Genomic DNA, 13,626 nt, shown 5'->3' with positions numbered 1-13,626 from the left:
CATGACCCCAGCCACAGACACCGAGGCCACAAAGAAGAAGAAGAAGAAGATGATGATGATGATGATGATGATTATGATGATGATGATGATGTCTCTACTGAGTATGGACACCAGGCCCACAGGCACCAAGACCACAGAAAGGAAAAGGATGAGCCTGTCTCAGGTGAACACCACAATCATGTCCCTGACCACAGGCACAAAGGCCACAGAGAAGAGGAAGAAGATGAGGATGTGTCCACTGAACATTGGCACCAGGGTCCCCAACGTGTCCACCATGGCCTTGTAGATGAGGAAGAGGAAGAAGAGGAGATCACAGTCCAGTTCAGCCACCGTGTTGCAAGCCACCAACCTCAAGGCCACAAGAGTGATGAAGCGGACTTCCAAGATGAGTATAAAACAGAAGTCCCCCACCATCACCACCACAGAGTCCCCAGGGAGGAAGATGAGGAGGTCTCCGCTGAGCTTGCCCACCAGGTCCCCAACCACAGGCAAAGTCACCAAGATGAAGAAACTGGCCATGGTCAAAGAGGGTCCATCAAAGAGATGAGCCATCACCCCCCAGGACACACAGTGGTCAAGGATAGAAGCCATGTGAGGGAGGATGATTCTGAGGAGGAAAAGGAGAAGGAAGAGGACCCTGGCTCCCATGAGGAAGATGATGAAAGTTCAGAGCAGGGAGAGAAAGGCACCCACTATGGCAGCCGGGACCAGGAAGATGAGGAGGATGAGGCGGAAGGTCATGGCCTCAGCCTGAATCAGGAGGAGGAAGAAAAGGAAAACAAGGAGGAGGAGGAGAAAGAAGAGGAGGAGAGGAGGGAAGAGAGGGCTGAAGTTGGGGCCCCACTGAGCCGAGACCACAGCGAGGAGGAGGAGGAGGAGGAGGGGCTGGAGGAAGATAAGCCCCACTTCACCATCATCCCCAACCCACTGGACGGGAGAGAGGAGGCTGGCGGTGCCTCCTGTGAGGAGGAAAGCGGTGAGGACACAGGTAAGTGGCCTGGGCTGGTGTGGGTGTGGAGGAACCGAGTCAGCCTGGGTCACTGCTGCCCTTCTGTCCCCGCAGGTCCACAGGACGCTCAGGAGTACGGGAACTACCAGCCAGGGTCCCTGTGTGGCTACTGCTCCTTCTGCAATGTATGTCCCCAGCCCAGATCCACCCACCAAGGTGTCCCCAGAATCTGTCCCAGGGGCCCTGGGGTGGTGCTGTGGGAGGGCTCAGAGCAAGGTCAGGCCAGGGTCAGTTCTGAATGAAGAGATCCTTATGCAGGCATGTGAGGTGAGGACAGACTGAAGGCTGGGAGGCTGGGGAGGAGGCTGGGGCAGTGATTCAGGTAGGAGAGGACAAGACCCAAGCTGCATCTTGGGGTGTGGGGACAGAGACAGGGGTCTGTGGCAAAGAGTCGGGGGAAGGAGGGACGGCACAGGGGCTGATAGGCTAGGGGGAGAATAGAGAGAGGAGGTGGAGAGAGCACCTGAGCCCACCCTGAGTGGGGGACATGGGGTCACCATGACATAGAAAACCAGGGGCAGGGTCGGGCATGGTGGCTCACCCCTGTAATCCCAACACTTTGGGAGGCCAGGGCAGGCGGAACACGGGGTCAGGAGATCGAGACCATCCGGGCTAACATGGTGAAACCCCGTCTCTACTAAAAAATACAAAAAATGAGCCGGACGTGGTTGCATGCACCTGTAATCCCAGCTACTCAGGAGGCTGAGGCAGGAGAATCGCTTGAACCCGGGAGACGGAGGTTGCAGTGAGCCAAGGTTGTGCCACTGCACTACAGCCTGGGCAACAGAGAGAGACTCCCTCTCAAAAAAAAAAAAAAAAAAAAAAAAAATGGGAAAGGAAGGAAGGAAGAAAGGAAACAAACCAGGGCCAGCGGAGGGGAGAGAGGCTGATTTGGGGGAGCAGATACAGAGCTCAGTGTTAGAGATAAAGAGGGCAGAGCCTGGGGAAGCGTCCAGGGTGCAGGGGTGGACCAGGGGCAGGTGTCTCCCAAGTGGGGTTAGAGTTTCCGTCTAACCAGGCTCCCCTGGTCCCCAGCGATGCACTGAATGTGAGAGCTGTCACTGTGATGAGGAGAACATGGGTGAGCACTGCGACCAGTGCCAGGTGAGACCTCACCTCACACTCAAGGCTCCACTGGGCCTTAGGATGCACCAGGACCCTCTGAGGACCCCCACCCCTAAATCCTGGCCTCTGACCTAACCCCTTACCCCGATGCAACCTTGACTCCACAAGCGATCCTGACTCCAACCTTAACCTAGACCTAGCCTCTGGTCCGGTCTGGTCCTGGCCCCATCCTAACTCCGCCCCCGGCCACGCCCCACGCTCACTCTCTCTCCCGTCCCCACCCCCAGCACTGTCAGTTCTGCTATCTCTGCCCGCTGGTCTGCGAAACGGTCTGCACTCCAGGTGAGCATGGTCAGGGCCCTGGAAAAACCTGAAGAAGGTGTCAGGCCCAGCGTGGTGAATCCTGGTGGGGGCGGAGCCAAACCTGACGGACTGGCCCGGAAGACTGGTGGGGCGGGGTTAAGAGGGGAGGCGTGGCCAAAGCTGTGAGCACGTGGGCCGCGGGACCTGGCTCGAGGAACACCAGGTGGAGTTGCTGAAGTCAAGGGACAGAAATGAGTGGAGGGCTGAGGTGCAGGCCTAGAGCCTAATGGGCGAGGTCAACTCAAGTAGGAATCGAAGGGGCGGGGCTACTGGAGAACGGAATCACCCAGAACGAAAAAGGGGTCCAGTAGAAGGGATTCAGTTTGAAGAAGGAATTAGGGAATTAGAGAAAAGGAGGTGGCGCTAGCACTAATCTCGCACGCTATACTGAGTGGCCACCTAATTTTGCTCGTGCAGTAGCCCTCAAGCCTCTTTTTTCTGCTCTCCCACAGGAAGCTACGTCGACTATTTCTCCTCGTCCCTATATCAGTAAGTGTACTGGGGGAGGAGAGTGTGTAAAACCCCGTTTAGAGAAGTGGTTGTCTCGCTATGAGTTATCGGACGACTCTGGGACTCCATTTCCTCGTCCATGAAATGGGCAGGTTAATGATCTCTAAGCGTCCTGGTGTGAGCTTTGAACGCCAGCTGTTTAACTTCTGGCGTCCTCCTCTCCAGAGCCCTGGTGGACATGCTGGAAACGCCGGAACCCTGACCCAGTCGCTCGACTGCGACACAGCGGTACCTCCCTTTGCCTTCCAACCCCTTTCCATGAGCCATATTTATTTCTCTGAATAAACGTGCTCCCCGAAACCTCATTGTGAGACGTGGAGTCTGGGAATCTCAGGGCATCAGGTAATGCGAGTAGGCTCTAGGGACCTGGACCTAGACTTGAGGGATGAGGGGCCTGGACTCCTGGCTCGAGGAGGTTGGTTGAACACGCCCCCCTACCAAAAAAACATATCAGTCAACAAAGGAGCTTTTTGAAACAGTTCTCTTTACCCGTGATCACTGAGTGACGCCTGGGGCGGGGAGGCCGACCGAGAGTCGGGGGCGAGGGCTCCCCCACTGCCCCCCTGCCCCCACGCCACGTCGCCCAGCGGCATCGTGGAAAGAGGATTCTCCCATGCAAACCCCGGAGCCAGAGGGGAAGGGGGAGCGCCATTCTGCGCCCCCTACCCCTGGGGCACGGACACGGCCACAGCACGGGGGGCGGTGAGGCCCCGGGGACACGAGACACGGGGGAGGGAGAGGGGACCCCGCCCGCAGATGACCCGGGGGACCGGCGACCGGACGCGGCGGGGCGGAGCTGAGTGGCACAGGGGGCGAGGCTTGTAGCAGCGAGTCTCCCCTCCCCTCCTTTCGGACGAAGAAGGAAGACTTGGGCCCCGCAACTGGGCAGGAAAAAGGGGAGGGGCAGCCTCTCCCCGCATGCGGCCCGGAAGGGAAGCCCCGCCCCCTTCCCGCGGGTAAAGGACACCCGTCTCCCAACAGAAACTGATCAATAAATTACAAAGTAGAGAAAAGGAAGGCGGACGTTTGGGGCGGGATTTCTTCCTGCCCGCTTCTTCCCCCTCAGTCCAGTTCATGTGGTTTGGTTCAGGCCCCAGCCCTGTGCGAGGCGGGCGCGCGCACGCCCGCTGGTCTGTACAGATGGTCCAGTCCTAGGCGCCAGCTCCCCCGCCCGCTCTCCCCGGCGAGGCCACAGTCCGGGCAGGAGAGGGAACAGCCCAACCTCGGGAAGATTCTTCCGTCCGAGTGAGGTCACCTGCATGACGCCGGGCAGCGCGTGGAGCAGTGAATATCCACCGTGCCGCCCCGCACCCCCAAGGTCGCCCAGCACGGTCCTCACCTGGAGGCCTGCACTAGCAGGAATAGGTCCGGACCGAAACGCCGTCTGCCCGGGAACTCCCAGAAGTCTGGCCTGGAGGGAGAGCGAGCAGCGGTTCAGCCTGGAGTACCCTCCTCCCTGTTCCTCTCCAGGATTCCTCCCTTTGGACTTCCCTTCCCGATGTCACAACGATCGCCGGGCTCCACATGGGTTTCCCTCCCTTCCGACTCAAACTCGCTTTGGGCGAGTTCACTCCCGCCTTGGGAAGGGGGAGTGGGATTTATCCATTTCATCCTGAGGGGGGAGTCCGGAACGTTGGAGCAGTCCATTCTTCAGGGGTGGGCGAGAAAGGACTAGGCCATTCCAGAACCTGGACTACTGAGGTGGTCCATGTCCAACCCAAGGGAAGAGAGGAGGGGATGTCGCATTTGGGAGCCCCCCACCTTCTGGCTGCAGCTTGCGGAGAGGGAGCCCCGGAGAGCCCAGGGCTCCTGCTGCAGCCGAACGAAAGTTGGGGGGCAACATCTCAGCTGAGTCGGGAGTTACGCCTCGGAGGTCCTTCTCCCGGAACATCTTCCGCCAGGATGGGGAGCGGCTGAAAGACTTGGCGCTGTCCTAGGTATAGGAGCCGGGCAGCCGGTGAGGGACTCGGGCCTCGTCTGACTCCGCCCCTTCCTTTGACTCCACCCCTCTCCGGGTCGCACCTCTCCCTTAACCCCGCCCCTCTCCTGGCCCCGCCTCCAACTGTAACTCCTTAATAAAGTCAGGCCCCGCCCCCTCAGCGCCGCCTCTCGAGGAGCCGCTGGGAGCAGAGCCCACTGAGCTGCTGCCGCGCCCACCTCGTCCAGCCGCCTGTCTGTGCCTAAGGAGATAAGGTTGCTGAATTCCTTCTCCAGGAGCTGCCGGGCCTGGAAAGAGGAGGTGGAGGGGGCGGTTGGAGAGTGCAGTCTGCGAGGTGGGGACGCCTAGCATGCTCCAGGCCCAGCGGCAGCTCACCTGTGCATTCTGCGTGGGGATCTGCAGGAGCAAGGCCAGGTCGGAGTAGTCGAAGGTCTCGTCCAGGGCGAGCAGTGCCCCGTGTACCCCGCTCTCCGTGAGGTTCGTGGCAAATTCTTTCAGGCCCAGCCCGGACACCCAACCCATGACCCGCTCATTGGACCACACCATCACGTCTGGGGACGGAAAGGACCCTCAGCCGTGCCCCTCCCGTGGCCTGGAGAGTTCAGTTTAGCCCGTACCTACACCTCCATTTCCTCTCTTCGGGCCACGCCCCCCACGCTGGCCCCACCCCTCGGTTATGGTGCCAATCTTCTTCTCCGGCCTCTCCCCACCCCCTCTCCTCCCCATCCAGCTCTACACCCTCCACCTGGCTCCCAAAGGGGCCCTTACACTCGACTTACCTCGGATCTGGGTCTGACTTTCTTCCCGCCTCCGCTCCAGGTCCTTCCGGTCATAGTTAAGCCGTTTCAGGCACATAATTCCATAATGTAGACTCACCCTGAGCAGCAGGAGAAGTGGAGTCACGGATGAGCCTTCCAATCCCCCTGGCTGCTGCTCCTACGGGTCCCTCCCCACTGGCTGTGCTCTTCTTGGAAAGGGTGGGGAGCTGATCGGTTCTATTGACTGTTGACCGCCTCAGGAGGTGAGGCATTTTCAACAATAGACACTTCCTACTGGCCAGCCTGGAGGGGATACAGGGTTAACTAGCCAAGCCATCTCAGGATCTGAACTTTTCCTGTGGACCATCTCATTGGTGAAAGGGGCACAGAGTGAGGATTTCCTGAGAACTCAGGCTAAAAGGGCCAAGATAAGCCTAGGAATCTCCCATGGCCAATCCCATTGGCCAAAGACTCTCTGGGGTGGGGCTTCCCTTTGGACTGTACCCATTGGCCAGGCAGCCCCCACCTGTGAAAGCTGTCCACCATCTTGAGTTGGCCCCGGAGCTCCTTCTTGTTAAGGTGATCTAACATTCGGGCATCCACCAGCGACTCCATGAAGTAGCTGCGGTATTGGGGCAGCCCCAGGCTGGGCAGCCAGTCGTTCCCCACCCACTCGTGGTTCATGTCGCCATATGCCAGGATCTGGGGCCATGGGCAGGTGAGGGAGGAATCAGACCCTCTGGCCCCTTCCCACTGTGCAGGAGAGGGGTGCAGTCCAACCTCCCAATCCAAGGTTTTTTCCCACCCCATAGTAGCACAATGACCAATCTCTGCTCAGGATAATGGACCAATCCGGAGCTGTCTCCTAGTTCTTCATGACAACATATACTCTTGGCTACTCAAACAGTGGTCCCGAGACCTAGAGAATCGCCATCACCTGTGGACTTCCTGGAATTGTAGAATCTCAGACCTTATTCCAGGCCTGCTGAAGTCGGTATCTGCATTTTCACAAGACCCTCAGGTGATTTGAAATATACATTATGTTTATTTTTTAATTTCTTTCTTTCTTCTTTTATTTTATTTTATTTCTCTTTCTCTTTCTGACAGAGTCTGCTACGTCACCTGGGCTGGAGTGCAGAGGCACGATCTCCTCTCACTGCAACCTCCCCGTCCCAGGTTCAAGCAATTCTCTTGCCTCAACCTTCGAGTAGCTGGGATTACAAGTACATGCCACCACACCAGGCTGACTTTTGTATTTTTTAGTATAAACGGGGTTTCACCATGTTGGCCAGGCTAGTCTCGAACTCCTGACCTCAAGGGATCCACCCACCTCAGCCTCCCAAAGTGCTGGGATTACAGGCATGAGCCACTGCGCCCGGCCATATTTGTTTATTTTTTTGAGACAGGGCCTTACTATGTTGCCCAGGTTGACCTTGGCTTCTTGGGCTCAAGCGATCCTCCTGCCTCAGTATTCCAAGTAGCTGGGACTACAGGTGCGTGCCACCCCAATACCCATTAAATTTGGGGAAGCACTGCTTTAACTCTGTCTCAGTACAGTCCAACGTCACTACACCCCCAAGTCAGGACAATGGATTCTTTCAAGGCAGCTCTCCCACTAAGAAAGGGCCATCACTCTTGCAATGTCCTGAAAATACTTGTCTAATGTTGTATCTGGCCCAGGACAATATTCCAGGTGAGCCCCAAGTCCCTCATGCCTTTCAGCATCAGCACAAAATCCACACCTCCCCCTGGCTGGAAATATGTGATCTATGACCACAGTCAAACATAATTCCTCTGTGGACAGTCAGCTCATGCCTCTTGATTTTTCTGTTTGTTTATTTGTTTGGTTTTTATGAGACGGAATCTCACTCTGTCACCCATGCTGGAGTGCAGTGGTGCAATCTCGGTTCACTGCAACCTCCACCTCCTGGGTTCAAGCGATTCTCCTGCCTCAGCCTCCCAAGTAGCTGGGATTACAGGCGCTAGCCACTGTGCCCGGCTAATTTTTGTATTTTTAGTAGACACAGGGTTTCACCATGTTGGCCAGGCTGGTCTCAAACTCCTGACCTCAGGTGATCTGCCCACCTCAGCCTCCAAAAGTGCTGGGATTACAGGCAGGAGCCACCGCGCCTGGCCGCCTCTTGTTTCTTGAGAACAAAGTGTAGCTCTTCCTCCCAGTTTCTTACTCAGCCTGGCTACCTCACCACCACCACAGCCAATGCTTCCTCCTTGGCCCTGGTACACTGAGCAGTCCATTGTAGCCCCGGCCCCCTCCACTATAGGGACACCTGCTGCTCAGCGTCTCTCCTAAGCTACAGAATTGAAGCCCCTTAGAGCCCCCACAATCCACGATGATGAAATGGTCCATGCATAAGGCTGACTATGCAACAGTCTGGGCTTCCACATCGCATCCCCTCTACCCTCCCCACCACCAAGCCATAATGGAACAGTCCAGAGCCAAGCTTGGCACAGCGCCCCCCCATGGGGATGATGGCATGTTCTGGTGAGGACAGGGGCAGGGCTCGGAGGAGGAGCATCCATGCGTCGTGCACAGCCTGTTCATGCGCTCACACCCCGCCCCGCGTCCCCTACCTGCTCCCAGCTGATCTCCTTGGTCTCCTGACCCGTTAGTAGGAAGAGGGGAGAGAAGGGGTGAGTTAAGGGGCAGGCAGAGGAGGACGCAAGGAGCGGACTTAGGGATGGCCACAGACTCGGTCCCTGCCCCCACCCCCAAAGAGGGTTAGTGCCACCCCCAAGGCGGCCGGCAGGGGGCACTCACGGGCTTGGTCGTGGCCGTAAGGGACTCCATCTCCTCGTGTGTCATCCACACGTTTCCTGTGGACTGAGGGGCAGGGAGTGTTAATGGATGGTGGGAGAGGGCTTCGCGTGGGGGAGGGGAAGGAGGGTGTCCTCCTGAAGGCCCTGGGCCATACGTTTATGTCCCTCCTGCTTTCTGGGACAAGCAGTAACAGAGAAAAGGAATGATCCTTGTTATCGGACACCTGCCATGTACCGGGCAATGTGACTTTGGAGTTGAACAAATTCAGGTTGGAATTGGGACCCTGCCATGCATTTTGCTGTGTGCCCCTGTGCAAATGACGTCACCTCGCTGACCTCACACAGAGGTACAGAATGAGGATTCAAAAATGGGGGGCAGACATAGCCATGGGGCAAATGTTTAGGGGTTGTGGGGGGTTTCACATTTATTGATCTTCTGCTCCCAACAACCCCACAAGTTAGGAATCCATACAAGGATAAAAACATTTATGTATCTTCTGGTGAGTGTCAGGCACCAGTCACCGTCATAGGGTGTGGGATATGGCTAGGGACACAACAGACCCTTTTCATCGAACTGGGGAAGAAATAATCAACATATTTTAAGTATGTTGGGGAAATTTGAATACAGATTGAATAGTCGATGAAATTAACAACTGTAGTCAGTTGCGGTGGCTCACACCTGTAGTCCCAGCACTTTGGGAGGCTGAGGCAGGCACATCACTTTTGGAGTCTGAGATTAGCCTGGCCAACGTGGAGAAACCCCGTCTCTACTGAAAATACAAAAATTAGGATGAGAGATGGGGTTTCGCCATGTTGCCCAGGCCTGTAATCCTAGCACTTTGGGAGGCAGAGGCAGGTGGATCACCTGAGGTCAGGAGTTCAAGGCCAGCCTGGCCAACACTGGTGAAACCCCATCTCTACTAAAAATACAAAAATTTACTGGGCATAGTGGCCTGTGCCTTTAATCTCAGCTACTCAGGAAGCTGAGGCAGGAGAATCGCTTGAACCAGGGAGGTGGAGGGTGCAGTGAGCTGAGATCTCACCACCGCACTCCAGCCTGGGCGACAGAGTGAGACTCCGTCTCAAACAAAAAAAAAAAAAGGAAAAGAAAAAGAAATTAACAACAATGTGAATGCCCTTAGGTATGATAAAGGATGTGGTATTTACAAGGAAGAAAAAGACCCACTAGGCCAGGCGCGGTGGCTCACGCCTGTAATCCCAGCACTTTGGGAGGCCGAGGCGGGCAGATCACGAGATCAGGAGATCGAGACCATCCTGGCTAACATGGTGAAACCCCATCTCTACTAAAAAAATACAAAAAATTAGCCGGGCTTGGTGGCAGGCGCCAATAGTCCCAGCTACTCTGGAGGCTGAGGCCCAGGAGGCGGAGCTTGCAGTGAGCCGAGATCATGCCACTGCACTCCAGCCTGGGCAGCAGAGCGAGACTCCATCTCAAAAAGAGAAAAAGACCCACTAAAGTAATTTTGGAGGCTAAGCTGTTATCATTACCTCAAATGACATTCAAGTACAAGTCTCTCAGCATCCCCAACCTGAAAATCTAAAAATCCAAAATGCTCCAGAATTCTAAAAATTTTTTTTTTTTTGGATGCAGTCTCTGTCACCCAGGCTGCAGTACAGTGGGACAATCACAGCCCACCGCATCCTCGATCTCCTGGGCTCATAGGATCCTTCCACCTCAGCCTCCTGAGTAGCTGGGACTACAGGTATGTGCCACCACATGCGACTAATTTTTGTATTTTTAGTAGAGACGGGGTTTCGCCATGTTGCCCAGGCTGGTCTTGAACTCCCGGGCTCAAGAGATCAGCCGCCCAAGGCCTCCCAAAATGCTGGAATTACAGGTGTGAGCCATGGCACTTGGCCCTAAACTTCTTCTTCTTTTTTTTTTTTTTTTGAGACGGAGTCTCGCTCTGTTGCCCGGGCTGGAATGCAGTGACTGGATCTCAGCTCACTGCAAGCTCCGCCTCCCGGGTTTACGCTATTCTCCTGCCTCAGCCTCCCAAGTAGCTGGGACTACAGGCGCCCGCCACCTCGCCCGGCTAGTTTTTTGTATTTTTTAGTAGAGACGGGGTTTCACCGTGTTAGCCAGGATGGTCTCGATCTCCTGACCTCGTGATCCGCCCGTCTCGGCCTCCCAAAGTGCTGGGATTACAGGCTTGAGCCACCGCGCCCCACCGGCCCTAAACTTCTTAAGTGCTGATGTGAAGCCACAAGAGGAAAATCCCCCACCTGACCTCATGTGACAGATCACAATCAAAATGCAGTCAATACTTTGTTTCATGCACAAAGTTATTTAAAATATTGTATAAAATTCTTTTTAGGCATGTGTATGAGACGCATATGAAACATAAATTAATTTCATGTTTAGGCTTGGCTCCCATCCCCAAGATATTTCATTTCTATGCAAATATTAAAAAAAAAAAAAAAAACTTTTTAAAATCAGGAATTCTAAACACTTCTGGTCCCAGGTATTTGAGGTAAGGGAAAGTCAACCTGTACTCCCCACTCCCGCCACCCTCCACACACAACAGAGCAGGTACAGCAAAAGGTTGAGAATTGCTGAACTGGGTACACATGATATCCTGTATGTTTGAAATTTCTCGTAATAAAAAGTTGAAACGAGGGCCGGGCGTGGGGGCTCACGCCTGTAATCTCAGCACTTTGGGAAGCCGAGGCGGGTGGATCACCTGAGGTCGGGAGTTCGAGACCAGACTGGCCAACATGTCAAAACCCTGTCTCTACTAAAAATACAAAAATTAGCCGGATATGGTGACGGGCGCCTGTAATCCCAGCTACTCAGGAGGCTGAGACAGGAGAATGGCTTGAGCCCGGGAGGGGGGGATTGCAGTGAGCCGAGATCGCGCCATTGCACTCCAACCTGGACAACAAGGGCGAAACTCTGTCTCAAAAAAAAAAAAAAAAAAAAAAAAAGTTGGAATGAAAAGATAAAATAATTAGAAGGCAATAAATGCTATGGGGAAAATTAGAAGGTGCTGATATGCTGGAATGATGGGGGAAACTAGTTTAGCTGACAAGTTAAGGAAAGCTTCTTGGAGGTGGTGACATTTGAGTGGGACAGCAAATGCCGAGGAGAGGGGGAGAGTCAGGGAAGGAGGTAGGCTGGGCCCCTCCTGGAGTACCACATGGACCACAGGCCAAGTCGGGAGCAGAGGGGAGGCTGAGGGGGTGAGAGCCAATGAGAAGCAGGGTCGTGGGACAGAGGAGTGAGCAAGCCCAGGATTGGCTAGACTGAGGGCAAGAGGCGGGGCCCTGAGGAAGCGACGGCTGGAATTGGCCGCCCCGCCGGACACTCACAGTGCGAGAGGAGGCGGGGGCCGAGGGCGAGGTGAGCGAGACCATCTCCTGGATGGCGAGGCGAAGCTTGAGTCTGTGCAGCGGGTTGCTGATGCCGATCTCGCGCTGGATCTCTGTGTCTGACAGGTTGGCCATGATGGCACCGCTCTTGACATTGGCCCGGCAGGCGGCCACGTACCAGGCAGGCATGCCTACCCACAGCTGCAGCGGAGGAACGGATGGACAGAGGGGACAGAGGAGGAGAAAACCGGAGAGATGGGGGGACAGGGGGGGGGGGACGGGGGGGGGGGGGGGGGGGATGAAACAGTGACGTGGGAAAGTTTGCAGGGAGAAGAAACAGGACAAGGAAAAGAGACGTGGACGAGATGAGGAAGAGTCCAAGGGAGACAAATGGCCGGGGACGGGGGTGGGGGGAAGAGAGAAAGAAAAGACAGAAAAGAAAGAGAAAGAAAGAAAGAAAGAGAGAGAGGAAGGAAGGGAGGGAGGGAGGGAGGGAGGGAGGGAGGGAGGGGGAGGGAGGGAAAGAAAGAAAAGAAAAAGAAGGAAAGAAAAAAGAAAAGAGGGTGGGGAGAGACAGGAAGCGGGAGACAGGGAGACATCGGCAGGGCGATCGGAGACATGAGGAGAAATACGGGGGATGACAAAAGCGTGGTCAGAGATGGTAATCGTGCCGAAAAATAGAGACAGAGAACCCAGAAAGAGAGAGTAGAGAGAACGACAGGAGACCATGACCCAGGTGGGCAAGGCCAGAGCGGCAGGGGGGGAAGGAGAAGGAGAAAGAAGCTGTTTAGATGAAGAGGAAGGCTGAGCCGTCCTGGGTCCTCACCTGCCGGCCCATGGCCACCCCCACCTCTGGGCTAGAAGCAGGGTGGCGCCAGGAGGACCAGGCAGCCCCTACCAGTAGGGCTGTCACAGGGGTTGGGGACCAACAGGGCATTTCTGGGCCCCAGTACCTCCAGCCAGGACACCACGGTGGGCCCGTCCCAGGCAGCAAAAGGTAGGCCCTGGCGGCAGGCCTCCTCCAGGAGTTCATGCCTGTAGGGGTGAAGGGGCCAGGATAGAAGCTGTCAGGGGTGGAGTCCCCCTGCTCTGTGGATGGTCCGCATCACCACACACACACGCACGTACGCACGCACACACGCACCTTTTATGAATGTATAAAACACGGCAGAAGGTCAAAAAATACATGTGAATATAAATCCTCTCCCCCAACCCCTATCAAAAGAGAGAAAAAAGAAAAACAAAAAATATAAATGAAAAAAACACAAAAATTAAGAAAGAAAAAATAACTCTAGGAGCTCCTGGGTTTTCAGGAAAGCAAGTTCAGGGTCACGGACACCCCCTCCCAGCATTGAATTCTCATTTCTGTTCACGACCACTGCTGCACACACGCACTCGCAGGCACACACATGCACACTCACATGCACAATCACACTCACACACACTCATCCACGCACACACACACTCTCACACACACACCACACACTGTCGTCACTCACACCACACACACACACACACTCATACACACTTATACACTCACGTACATACTCTCACACCACACACACACTCATCCACACACTCATCCACTCACACACATACTCTCACACACACCACACATACACTGTCGTCACTCACACCACACTCACACACACACACACTCATACACACACATACTCTCACTAACCACACACACTCTCACACTCGCGGGCACACACTCATGCACACTCACACGTACCATCACACACTCACACACACTCTCTCATACACACACTTATACACACAACACCACACACACTGTCGTCACACCACACTCACACACACACTCATCCACACTCATCCACGCACACACATACTCTCACTAACACACACAC

General features: G+C 55.1%; 2 protein-coding genes across 3 annotated transcripts; one reads left to right on the top strand and one right to left on the bottom strand.

Moving 5' to 3' along the window:
- Positions 1-3: 3 nt before the first annotated feature.
- LOC113223718 (sarcoplasmic reticulum histidine-rich calcium-binding protein) lies at positions 4-3,252 on the top strand (the record flags this gene model as incomplete). Its single annotated transcript, XM_026453123.1, has 6 exons — positions 4-988; positions 1,064-1,134; positions 2,045-2,113; positions 2,362-2,416; positions 2,890-2,926; positions 3,113-3,252. Coding segments are annotated over 6 exons (1,254 nt in total), but the record flags the coding sequence as incomplete, so codon positions are not given.
- Positions 3,253-3,411: 159 nt separating this feature from the next.
- On the bottom strand, positions 3,412-12,784 carry LOC113223719 (liprin-alpha-3-like). Of its 2 annotated transcripts, XM_026453124.1 has the most exons (9): positions 12,709-12,784; positions 11,756-11,956; positions 8,424-8,486; positions 6,171-6,346; positions 5,666-5,763; positions 5,262-5,437; positions 5,105-5,173; positions 4,709-4,880; positions 3,412-4,358 (listed from the first exon to the last, which is right to left on the bottom strand). In XM_026453124.1, exons 2-9 carry the CDS (start codon positions 11,942-11,944, stop codon positions 4,300-4,302), a joined length of 1,002 nt encoding a protein of 333 aa, XP_026308909.1. In that variant the 5' UTR covers positions 11,945-11,956; positions 12,709-12,784; the 3' UTR covers positions 3,412-4,299. The 2 variants fall into 2 exon arrangements, with proteins under 2 accessions (XP_026308909.1, XP_026308910.1); XM_026453125.1 differs by lacking the exons at positions 8,424-8,486; positions 11,756-11,956; positions 12,709-12,784 and having other exon boundaries at positions 3,412-4,202; positions 4,287-4,358; positions 6,171-6,708.
- Positions 12,785-13,626: the final 842 nt, after the last annotated feature.

The sequence above is a fragment of the Piliocolobus tephrosceles genome, unplaced genomic scaffold (assembly GCF_002776525.5).
Source record: "Piliocolobus tephrosceles isolate RC106 unplaced genomic scaffold, ASM277652v3 unscaffolded_42331, whole genome shotgun sequence".
NCBI classification, from domain to species: Eukaryota; Metazoa; Chordata; class Mammalia; order Primates; family Cercopithecidae; genus Piliocolobus; species Piliocolobus tephrosceles.
Note: the sequence above shows the minus strand (reverse complement) of the source record. Positions and strands in the feature narration are given on the sequence as shown.